At 46.6% G+C, this 12,477-nt stretch overlaps 1 protein-coding gene across 1 annotated transcript in view; it reads left to right on the forward strand.

The window, feature by feature from the left end:
- Positions 1-11,087, forward strand: part of LOC119167129 (inositol-trisphosphate 3-kinase A) — a 240,978-nt gene extending 229,891 nt beyond the window's left edge. The window contains exons 2-8 of the mRNA XM_037418558.2: positions 3,798-3,900; positions 4,386-4,532; positions 5,606-5,733; positions 6,403-6,552; positions 7,021-7,122; positions 7,606-7,677; positions 8,135-11,087. Of these exons, the coding sequence (XP_037274455.2) occupies positions 3,798-3,900; positions 4,386-4,532; positions 5,606-5,733; positions 6,403-6,552; positions 7,021-7,122; positions 7,606-7,677; positions 8,135-8,380 (948 nt within the window). The 3' untranslated portion in view covers positions 8,381-11,087. The remainder of the gene's footprint in view (positions 1-3,797; positions 3,901-4,385; positions 4,533-5,605; positions 5,734-6,402; positions 6,553-7,020; positions 7,123-7,605; positions 7,678-8,134) is intronic.
- The last annotated feature ends 1,390 nt before the right edge of the window (positions 11,088-12,477 follow it).

The following is a 12,477-nucleotide window of genomic DNA, read 5'->3' on the forward strand; positions in this document are numbered from 1 at the left end:
CTTATCGCGTGAGTTGCTTTTGTAGTCTTTGAAATTTCATTCGAACTCCTAAAGTTCTGTTCTAGTGGAGCAGACAAATTTCGCGCGAATAGAACGCACTCGTCTAGTATGGTAAGCGTCTACTAATCTAGATCACTACATCTAGTAGTCTAGCAAACGTAGTCATTTATATATTCTCGTCTCGTTCAGTGGAACGCGCTCTTCTGCAGGACGGACTGGGCGTTGTAGTCGACGATCGCTCGGAAAACTTTGCTCGCTCCATATACGAGACGCTCCGTTTGAAGTATACGTGTCATACGATATACGCCTCGGCTCAGCTGGTGCTCAGAGCAGCTTCTTCGAGGTCCATGGTCGAAGGTTCTCTACACCAGAAGTGACGCCAATGTAGCAGGAGAGGCGGAACGCGTGAAATTTCAGACGACGCCCGGAGGGGGTGGAAACAGTAACAATGGAGTCATGTCGAGCACCGATCTATAGGCGCGAGAAGGGGGAGAAGGAAGCATAGGCGGCCATTTCGAAGCCTCGTCGTCGATTGCTCTCTTTGAGACATGCGTGCGGTCGTTCCCTTCCTCATCGGACTCGTCGCGTAGCTGCTGCCCGTGCTAAGCGATGATCGTAGCGTTCCTAAGGCTGGTTAGGGACTTCTTGTGCTCGTCGGTCGCCAACCTCTGGACCATCTTCAAGTTCACTCTGTCGGAGCGTAGACTGACCGCGCCTCACGGCGAGGACGCGTCCGAGGTAAATGCCGTCGTTTTATTAATGTACCTTTTTTCAAAGGAGGACTCCCCCTAAATGCCGCCATAATTTCCCTAGGGGCTGTTGCAAGTATGATTGATCTTCCCTAAATGTGCACCGCAGAGGCAGCAGCGTCCGCCTTTGGACCCGCTGATTTCCGCATCCGTTAAAAAGATCTATAAGCGTTCTGCATAACTCCGGTTTGATTGTAAACGCTTCCATCGCAGTCCTTTTATAGAAATTTTGCTTTAAAAGCTTCCAAGGACCGACCGTCGCTCCACTTGCGTTTGTAGACGCTTGTTCCAGTCACTCTCTATTCCCGCCGTGTGTTTTGCGGCGCTTGGCCCATGACGCCAAAGTTACGTGTTCGTGATGCGACATGACGAATAGTGTTTACTGTAAGGGCCTATAGAGTTTTCTACAGCGACTCGCTCGGGAGGCTCTATCGACGGTGCCTGCCTTTTACGCACTTTGAATTCGTTCAACCCACGTGTCGGCTACACCGGCGGTGGTCGTACGGTGCGGAAAGTGTTCTGCTAGTATGCCTAGCAGCCTAAGTTGCCCTGTTCTTTGGTTTGTGTCGGGAATAGATCCGACTACTTGCGGCTAGTCGACGCATTTCTTGGACATGTCATGACACAGCCGTCCAAGCCGAGTGAAATTGATTATTACTTTTTATTGCTGGCATCGTCTGGTTTAGCTTGTTACGGGTTAGTAAAGCTGCTACAGTGAGTTATACAGCTGTGAATTTGACATGCACGCAGACGCTGAGCGAACACGAAAAAACATTTGAAATCGGGGTGAACGCAAGAAGCGCACGTACGTATTGTCACTACATCTCGGTCTTCGTTCCATCCTCCCGATTTCAGCAACGTTTGCGACGTGTATGCGCCCACCTGTGCCCTTGGTATTTGTGCCGTGAAAGTCGTGCGCTTATTTACAAACTACAGTTTTTCTTTATAGATACATTTCCCGGTCAGCTTCGAGATGAACGCGAAAGGTTCGTAATTACGGACATTTCACGTTGATCTTTGCTCTTTTCCTTTTTAAACAAGCATCGTTGTTCTAAACCGGAGTGCACGTAAGCCAATCTCTTTCCCTGCAGTCAAAATTTGCGCCATTATCTGCTGCAGCGAACCGTCATTAGACGGCGCAATGCAACATATCTATTCATAGATCCTTCGCAACGACCCGCTAACGAGCTCCATGGCGAATGCTTGTCGACACCGATGGAGCGATGCGTAAGAGGGGGTAGGCAGCGCTACAGTAGCAGCTACCGGCCAACACATCGAGGTGGCGACGGCTGCGGATTGTCTACGCACGGGGGGGGGGAGATAAGCCGGGGCTTTGTCGGCTTGCTTCGGTACCCGGAAGCCGTCCCCTCCTCCACTCTTGTAATGAGCTGCTTTGCGTGTTGGTGCGGCTATTGTGCGCTCCCAGGGGCAGCGAGAAGGAAAGAAAAATATGAACAGCAGCCGTGCAGCAGAGACCGTCGCACAGCTTCGTCTCCGGCGACCGCTCGTCTCGACTACGTGAGCCGCCGGACGACGCTTGAAATTCTCTCGTTCGCTTTTGACGACGTCGTGCCTTTTTAAAAGAGAAAAAAAAAACAATGGCGCTCGGTTCGTGCCGTGAGCCGTGCCGACCCCGCGAGTGAATCCACTGCAGAGGAAGGCGCGCCGCCGCCCCTTACCCATGCTGCAGTCTCTGGAAGTACAAGAGGAAACTATGACGGGCAGTATTTCGCCGCACTCGCATTGCAACGGCAGGGCTCCGTGCCGTGTCCGCCGCCACTCGAGCAGCGTAAGTTGACGAAGCGGCACCCGGCAACGTAAGAGTTCTGCATGTTGCTTGCGTCTCTGTTTGCACGAAGCTCGGACCCTGTGCGTTAACCCTCAAGTCTTCTTGTGTTCGTTTCAACGGCATCTCGTGCTTCGATGTATGTACTGGTTCAGAGAATTCCGCTGTAGCTGCGCCTAATATTGTGACGTAATGCCACCGCCTCAGCTATACCGTAACGCGGGGTGTAGTACCCGACGGCATCTTACGTTATGCGTAGCGCTGTGCGAGTCGTAATTCGATCCGATGTTGTAGCACGCACCCAACGAAATTCGTCTGTCGTCGCGTCGGACGGTAATCGCGTCTTCCTAACTCGCCCCTCTCGCATCTACCGGCATTTCCGACCCGCTTACTCCCCTCATCAGCTCGTGACGTGCGCTCAATCGTAATATCGTTCGACTGTGAAAAATCTGCGTCCATCTTACTCGACCCCGCCTCCTGGCCAGTACGAAAATGAGCCAGTCATCCAATCTCGAAGCCTTTTTTGGTCGCGCGTGCCAATACGCCCGATATTTTGTTGTTGTTTTCATCTCGAGTGATTCTCCACATTTTCTATTACAGCTAACCGGTCGGAAATTGATTTTGTGTGCGTATTTTTCAGTGTTTGGGTAGTTCACCATATTTTTAATGACCGGTGAAACTTCTCTGGCAGTTTATTCCCGCCTGTGTGTAGAATTAGATCAAGCTTCACCTGCTGACCATATTATTTATTGTGGTTGTTAGTTAGTCACATTGGTGCAAATCCATAATAGGTCTTGCAAGCCAATACACAAAATATTTTTTTCTTTTATTAATTCTCGGTTAATATCTCGCAATATATATTGCAGCATACCCCTCAGAATTTGCCTGTATGCGTGCCTGTGTTCTCTATATTTCCACGAGTCTGCAATTGCAGTTAATGCGTGAACACGTTTTCCATATTTCGATAAGTGCTGACACTGCAATTATAGGTTATTTGTGAACACTTGTGTTCTCTGTATTTCTTTGAATACTGACACTGCAACTGCAGTTCTTCCGTGAACACTTGTATTCTCCTTATTTCGTATGCAGTGCCGACACTGCATCTGCAGTTCATTCGTGCCTCGCAATCGTGAACTTGATGAAGCTTGGCCTGCCAACCAAATTTTTTTTATTTCTTGTTACTTACATAATCATATCGATGCAAATGCTTTGATGGATTTTACTGTATCTAAAATTTTCGTGTACTTTTTTTCTCTGTGCAGCCTTCGGGGTGGCGAAAGGTGCGGAACGTTGTCCACTGGTCTCCGTTCGTCCAGACCTACAGGAAATACAAGTACCCATGGATACAGCTCGCGGGGCACCAAGGTACATAGCTGACAAAAAATATGGCACTCTACTTCTGTCACTAATTAGCAGCCATTCCTCAAAGTTTACTGTATATATGCATAATTAAAAATGTGGGCATAATCGGCCATTAATTAATTTGAATGTGTTTATGGGCCTATTCTTGTCACTTACCACTAGGCTTTGGTATCTTCTGCACCAAGATTCAGAGTATGAAAGTCAACTTTTATTGTTTTATGTGAAGCTGCGAGTCTGCGAAAATTAGTATGCGCTGTGAATCACCCTTGATCTATCGATAAAGCCACTTTAACTTCTAACATTTTCCCTAATCTTACCAATCCATGCATACAATAGAAGATTTTGCTCACAATGGCTCAGATCTGCATTTCTGCCCAAGCAACTGAGGTGTTTGGGCAGTGCACTGACACGCAGCTAAGGACTTTTGCTAATAACGTACATGTCAAAATGGCCACTAAAGTGACGCCGTTGCATGGTCTCTCCTGCAGGCAATTTTCGCTCGGGCACCCAAGGCACGATTCTCAAGAAACTGTGCGGCAAGGAGGAGTCCTGCCTGAAACAGCTCATGAGGGATCCCTGGCTGCGGGACTACGTGCCCGAGTTCAAGGGCCGCGTCGAGATGGAGGACTGCAGCAGTAAGTCAATCTTTCCTCTGCCTTTGGCTAATCCCATAGCATAGAAGCGTGCTTTCCCTATACAGGAGTCACTGTTTATTTACTGTTGTGCACAAATTGTGCACATAACAATTGCAAATGGATCAAGACTGTAGAATTCCAGCCGAGCGTGCTCTGCTCTTGAGGAGTGTGACACCTCACGCAATACCGTAAGGGCAATGTGCAAACAGATGGTCACTATTTGCATAAGCTGTGTTTGGAAAGGTGTGACCATCGTTCGCCAGTCTTATGCCAAAAAATCGTTGGCACTTGGTACCGCACTAGTTCATTCTTGTTTGCTTGCTTTTCTGCAAAACTAGGCATGAACGTCTCTTCCAGTTTTCTCAGGATGGTACACTTGTGCGATCACATTCTGGAAGGCACGCTTGAACCCAGAACAGTGGTGCTATTGCGTGAAGTACGAGTGAACTGGAACATTGAATGAAATTCATCCAGAGCACTTGGCTTGGTTCCCATGTCATATTTCTGAATTCATACACTGATTGGCTTCATAGGCTTGACGGCTCATGCCTCGGGAGAAAAGGAAAGGGACAGCTGTCCTAGAATCGATGCCAGCACAGAATACAAACTGTGGCTTCACGCGCCGCAGCCAAGCGTCGTCCTTATTTTCTTTGCACACGGGCGTGCCTGGGGTGGTGCCAGGGTTTTCTTACTGGGCTGCGGGGGGATTGGGGCAAAGACAAGTGAGTTCCGTTAAAGGGGACTGAGGTGGGGAAGTTTTTCGTTGTGTTTAGACCAGGTTTTCTCGAAGGAGGAAAGTGGATTCCCAATGCCCCCTCCCCCTCCCATGTGGGTATGCTCCATCAGAGTTGTAGTCACCACCCAAAGGTCGGTGTGACAGATTTAGCATAGAGATAACTTGGTATTTGATTGTGATAACTCCATACCCCTGCACGTGCTAATGAGTTGTATATTATGATTTACGAATGCAGAGGTCTTCCCAAAAAAGACTGCTGTTGCTCTTCATATCTGTTAGGTGACAACTTATGTTGCCATGCCTAATGGTGTTGCTTCTTCGTGTGCTTTCTGTGCAGCCTACTTGGAGCTGCAAGACCTGCTCGCTGGATTCCAGTGCCCCTGCGTAATGGACGTCAAAGTGGGCCTGCGCACGTACCTCGAAGAAGAGCTGGCTAAGGCTCGGGAAAAGCCCAAGCTTCGCAAGGTCAGTGCAACGAAAGAATGTGTTAGCCAGCAGCACTGGTTTTCTGTGAATTTACTAGGAATTAAGGAGCTTGACTAGGAAAGCAATAGGAGTGAACTTGTCTAGGCTGCTGTGCATACAGGTAATTTGCTGTCAGTGCATACCAGTGGACCTGCTGTATTCGTTGTGGTTTCTTAGAATTCAAAAACTGAGAGGTTTGCATAGCTGGGACCTGTTGCATCGTTGTGTGTCTTTCTGTCAAGAGCTTGTAGCGACTACAGTGCCGGTCTTTCCTACATAAATGCTTTTGCTTGCTGTGAACAGCTTCACCAATTGCAAGTCAACATTTTTACCCTCTAGATTAATGTAGGAGTTTTGACCTTTGCAGCCACATTGTATATGAAACATGGCATAACTATTTAATTTTTTTACCTCTCCCAAAAAGCTGTGTGCCATTGCTAACTAATGTTTAGCTTTAGCACCTTTTAAATTACTGATAGCAGGTACCGTTTAAACAAGTATTTGCCTGGCATACAGTTATCTCACGTTTAATGTATTTACTCTACAACTCGGTGTAGTAGCAGTTGAGCTTGGTCCCTGCCATGTCGTCGCGGTTTGCCTTTTATAGTGTACCGAGACTGCACTTGCGAGCTTTGTTCCTGATGAGTGTTTGTTGTTGCTTTTGTGCAGGACATGTATGAAAAGATGGTGGCCGTCGACCCAGACGAGCCGACACCCGAGGAGCACGAGCTGAAGGCAGTGACCAAGCCCCGTTACATGATCTGGAGGGAAACCATCAGCTCTACAGCCAGCCTGGGATTCCGCATTGAGGGCATTAAGGTGCGCCTACTTTGTCTTTTGCTGCTCTTGAGTCGAAGTGCTGTTCACATTGCGGGGGTTATGTTGAAGTAGCATCTTGGGCGATGAAAGGAAATCTTTTATACGGGGAACATTAGAGACATGTGTTTTCTTTACCGCTAGGTTTTTTTAGGGCAGTGCATAGGACTACTGCAACCCTATTCTTTATTGACCAACACGCCAGTGTATCATATTCTGGTCAGATGAATTTGTTTATCTAGTGCTTTTCCACGGGAGTATCTTGTAATCATTGTGCAACAAACTGAACTGCGCAATCTCAGGACGCGTTTTAAAGCATGAACCAATTGAGTAAAAAGAATATTCCTGGCTTTCGCTTGTCCAGCTTGTCTGTCGCAGCGCGTAACGTCTGTTGTGCTCCTCATCTAAGGTGGCCATGCTTGTTTTAGTCGACTCGCTAGCTTAACTTTTTTTCTTATTTCTTGCATGCAGAATCCCGATGGAACCTCCACGAAAGACTTTAAGACGACAAAGTCGAGGGAGCAGGTCTTGAATGCCATTGACACTTTCACAAAAGGCTTCGACGATGCACTGGTGAGTCTTTGTAGTGTTGCAGGTTTGACTGCTGCACGCGTTTGTAGCTACTATATGTGTTCAATCCAGAGAGCCTGAGCAATCCACATTAAGAACATTTTTTTTTTAATTGGTCACCTTTATCTCAGACTTTATACTATATTCTCACTAAAAAGAATCAAATATAGCTTGGGCTCAATAGCATAACATAATTTTCTGGTTTACTTTAATTAAGCTTTTCACTGTTCAAACTTTACGTGTTTAGGGAATGCTTCTTAATGCTTTTTCAAAAGTTTATTGTGCTTAAAACTCAATTACTTGGCAGTATTAAATAAACTTGGCATATCAAGTACATGTAAAGTTTCAAGAGTATAATTTCATTTCAAGCGAATGCCCTTCAGAACAAGTACCCTTAATCCAGTGCTCGCAAATATCCTTGCATCTAGCTAGTGTATGTCATATTTTGTGTACTTGCGACTCAGTAGCGTCCGTCTTTCGTTACAGGGAAAGTACCTGCAGCGGTTACGATCTCTCTACAACGCATTGGAGCAGTCAGAGTTCTTCTCCACTCACGAGGTACGTACTCATCAGTTGCTCAAGCGAAACATTTTTGCGGTACAAGAGATTTATGGCACCCAATGAAAAGCCTGGGTGTTGTCTGTTATGGGTCGGCAGCGACGATGTTTCGTTCCGCTATTGGTGATTGTTCAAGACAGCCTTGGGTAGTGAGCGTAGAGTGCACATTTTTTTGTTGTTATTAGAACAGAGCCTGAAATGAACGCTTCCATAATCAAGTAATATCAGAAAGGCCAATTGTTTTGTAAAGATGCATGAAAATTAAAGCGAGCCTTCATTAGTGTTTGCACAAGTGAATGACGAAGCCTTGTTGTGCTAGCCACATATGTATGAGAAAATATTCTTGGTGTTCTAAATTGCGATTGATCTCCTAGTTTTGTACATGATGAATGTACTATAAAAACTGAAAAATAATTTATTCCTGATGTAGTAAGAGCCTTTTATCTCTTTCTCGCAGTTCATCGGCAGTTCCCTGCTGTTTGTGCACGACAAAATGGGAGCCAGCGTGTGGCTGATCGACTTTGCCAAAACCGTGGCAACACCACCTGGTGTGTCTATAACGCATCGGCAGCCCTGGGAAGTCGGCAACCATGAGGACGGCTACCTCATCGGCCTCTCAAACCTCATCGGCATCTTCGAGGAGCTCCTAGACAACCGCTGCGGCGGTTACTCCAAGAGCCTGCCACCAGAGATACCCGCCTAGGCTCAAGCCTACCCCCCTCCTGGCGTGCCCCCTCAAGTCACAGCATGGCAGCCCTGGACAGTGTTCTTGTGCTGGCCTGTGCCCAGAGGACCTTGTGAACTTGGCACTGAACACTTGCGGGTGAAAGTGCCAACAGCTCCCCCCTTGCCAAGGGGCCAATTTCAATGGTGCTTCACATGGTGCAATGACAGCTGCAGCCAAGAGAGTGCTCTTGCACCTTGTTTCCTCGAGGTGTGCCTGCCAAGATTAGTCCGTCTTTCGAAACTTGGTGAACTCTTCCTGAGGACAATGTGAAATGAAATGCGAGGAGCCTGAGCACAGCTGCTCAGAATGTCGACGCAAAGATGGTGCATTGCATGTGTATGCTTCAGAAATAACTGCTAAAGAGTGTATACGAAGCCTGAGGGAATTCGCTTAGGTATACCTAAAAAAGAGCCCATTAGGTGGGATCACCCAGTGATTTTTCGCTGCTTTTGGTTATGTTTCATGACTGCCGGCAAGACTAAAGCCGTGTGCCCGGGCACCGCAGAGAGTGCAGCGCAACACAGTGGCTTGCTGTACTGCCTTAGGGTCATTCAGTGTCTTGAAACAATAGGCAAAACGTAAGCGGCTTCACCCTGATTCAAAGAATGGCCCTCTCTTTGGTCAAAAGAGAGTCTTTACAGGGCCTTGTGGATACACACCACCAAGGAAATGTGTGCTTTATTCTTGCAGGGTTGCCGCGCTCGGCTAATTTTGTGGGCTTTCGCGAGGTGGTAGGAAACGACATACCAATGCAATGAGACCTCTCTCACTTTGGCCATGGCTCTATCTCTTCAGTTCTTTTTTTTTTTTTCCTTGCGTGCTCTGGCGAGCTGTGCATTCAAGCAACACGTTCCATGAGCCGCTGTCACGTTTCGAGGCTATGGCACAATCGCTGTTCCTTTAACGTGGCTGCCACTCGCCCCCAAAGCCTCGTGCAGTTTCAAGCCTGATGGCTGTAGGGCACTGCATATGCTAGCATTGTTAACAGTGGACCACGCGGCAGGGTTCTTCGACGAAAAAAATGCAATAACGAAAACCCCTAAGTCGAAGTAAGCTTCGACTACGAGAACTAGGCTTAGCTAATTACTGCTAATGAGCATCTGAAAAATCGCTCTGTTTCTCACAGACTCGTGAGTGTTCAAGTTCTATGTGGCCACCTTCCTTTTAAAGAAAATTGTTGCAGTGTCTGTGTACTGCTGTTGTTATTGTTGTCTTTTTTATTGAATTTTTGTAAGTTGTGAGCAGACTCGCAGTGCATGGGCGGGTGAAGAGAGGATGCTGCTTCGTTTGAGCTCTTTCGTGGACTTGAGTGTTCAAGCCGCACACCAGAACGCTTTATGAATATCTGCTCGCTAGCATCGATCTCTCTCCACCCTCTTGTTGTTCCTGCAGCGTTTTGTTGCTGTTGTTTCGCCCTTGCACCAGTGGTGTGCAAATGGAAGTAACGGAGGAGATACGAGGATAACTCGTTTGTAGGGGGCAGTGTGAGCTTCGTAAACTATGCCCTTGGTTGGACCAGATGTGAAAGAGCTTGAGGCGTTGTTACTGCCTAAACTTGCATATGCCGAGAAAGGGATCCAAATTGAGCTTAGTTTGTTCATAGTAGCTCGCTGTAAGTTGCTTATAATTATTGGATTACACTGATGTGGCAGTGTGTGCATTCCTGCTGGGGCTTCAGAGTGCTAACCATTGGCTAGCTCACGTTTTGCTAGCATCTTCGAAATGTGAAAGTGCAGCAGTTAATGTCAAGACCATAGTGTTCGAGTGACTGCCGTTGCTGATTGGCTGTAGTGGTTGTGTTGAATTAACATAAATGGACAGGCAAATAATTGTGCGCTACGAGTTCAAGCGTGGTATATTGCTGACACTTGACATTGCTGACACGTTCTTACACCCCGCACTGAATGATTGCAGTGCTGTTAATTCAATGCTTGCATCTGTGTAGCATTGAAAGCGTACAAGCAGTCAATCGTGCTCGCAGTTTTTCGGGTAAGCAATCACCTTCTCCTTTTTTAACATTCTTGGCATTCTCGAAGGCATTTTTACAGTATTCATCAGCGAAAGACTTTCACATTGCCATCTTTTACACGAGTGCATTGATTTTGCATGTTCCTTGTATTAATAATATAAATGATACAATGGTTTATATGGAAGTCTATTACTTCTGCGAAAAAATTGTCAGTGTTGTGAAATGTGTACATAACTTCCATTTTTCTGGTGACTAAATGCGCAATCTTTTCCAACAGGGAGAGAGAGCATCCAAAAGTTTTGCCATCAAGCTTTCATCACACCTTTATTGTCGACTGTAGGGCTGTTCCACATCAAAAAAGCACTTGACGTGGAAAGCCTTGCAGATGTATGTTGTAATTTTTTTTTTTTCATTTGCTGCTTTTGTGCCATAACTAATGCGCGCGGAAATGCATGGACGAAGCGGATTCTTTTTTTCTTCCAGCTTGAGAAAAAAAAAATCTGATGACTACACCACCAAACTCTTTGTAGCGCACTCTTGACTGCACCATTGCCATCATGCACCTTGTGTTTTTCTTTGTGTATGTGTAAATAAGAGCAGTGTTTATGTGTCTATTATTTAACGAAAGACTGTGACTAGAAGTGTACATAGAGCAATAAGACTTGACTGTGTTTTCATCTTTCAATGAAGTAAAAATATGTGTACTGAATGAAATTCCCAGTGGATTTGTCCTTTTTCTTCAACTGCCTTTCGCTGCACTTGCCTTGTGGCAAAACTGGCAGGAACTGAAGTAAGGGAGCAAGCACAGTACTCACAGATTGAAATAATCACTTTTTTTTATTTTGTCATATATGAGTAACTGCCAGCGATAACGGCACATTCACTGTAAATCTGGCTGCGAAAGGTAATGTTGGCTCTAATGCAAGTGTTCGAGCCAGAACTGTGACTACATAGGACATGAACTCAAGATGATTGAAGGAAAAGTATGTGCTTGTGCACTACTTTGCACAAAATTTTTGTGTTTGTCTGTGGGTGCTGTATATATTCTTTGGAATAAATTGGCCTTTTACATACTCCAAACAAAAACACTTTCACCCCCAGTGGTGGCTTCTAAAAATACTCTAAAGTAAGGGCAGTGTTTGCACTGCCTTTACCTACAAGCATAAGCTAATACATTCAGCTGCTGAACTTTTTAATTTGCAAAAGTTACCCTAAATAATGGAAAGCAGTGCATTTGTTGTTTTTTTTTAGCTGTAGGTAGGTAGGTATAAACTTTATTTTTCCTTTGTAAAGGAAAGGTGCAATGGAAGAGAGATGAGGAGAGATTGCTACGCTCGATAGTCCTCCGCAACCCTCTCTGCCCAACCCAGGATGGCCTCCTGGACGTCGGGTTTCAAGCTGCGCATGGCAGCCTCCCACTGCTCCTCATTACTAATTAGTTTTCGAAGGGACGGTGGAGGGGGGTGCTTAGGGCACCCCCACATGATATGATTAAGATTTGCTTTCTGTGCGGAGCAATATTTACAGGAGGAGGACGGGTAAAGAGAAGGGTACATGAGGTGAAGAATGTAAGGAGAAGGAAAGGTGTGAGTCTGCAGCTGTCGCCACAGTACTTCGCGCCTTCGTATGGATTTCGACGTTAGCGGCGGTAAGGATAAACGACCAAGGCGGTAGTGACTACAGATGTCGTGAAATGTTAAAAGGCGATCCCGCGCAGCAAACGGTGCCGTTGTCGAAACGGGGCCTGGCTCTTCCAGCGCCTGCGCCCGGAACGTAAATCCTCGGGCGCTGGCGTGAGCCGCCTCGTTACCGGCAAGGCCCGCGTGCGCGGGAGTCCATATTAAAGCCGTGTCTTGTTGCGGGGGATGGGCCAAAAGGAGGGAGAGGGCTGTTTTGGACACCCTACCCGCTCCAAAATTGTAGATGGCAGTTTTTGAATCACTAATAATAAGTGAATAATTTGGAACTGTAAGGGCCAGAGCTATGGCTGCTTCTTCCGCCTCCTCAGAAGAGGAAGCAGAAATAGAAGCAGCAGCAGATATCTGACCTAGCGAATTCACAACTGAGAGGGCGAAAAAAGGACGAGTACTGTATTCGGCAGCGT

The sequence above is a fragment of the Rhipicephalus microplus genome, chromosome 6 (assembly GCF_043290135.1).
Source record: "Rhipicephalus microplus isolate Deutch F79 chromosome 6, USDA_Rmic, whole genome shotgun sequence".
NCBI lineage: Eukaryota > Metazoa > Arthropoda > Arachnida > Ixodida > Ixodidae > Rhipicephalus > Rhipicephalus microplus.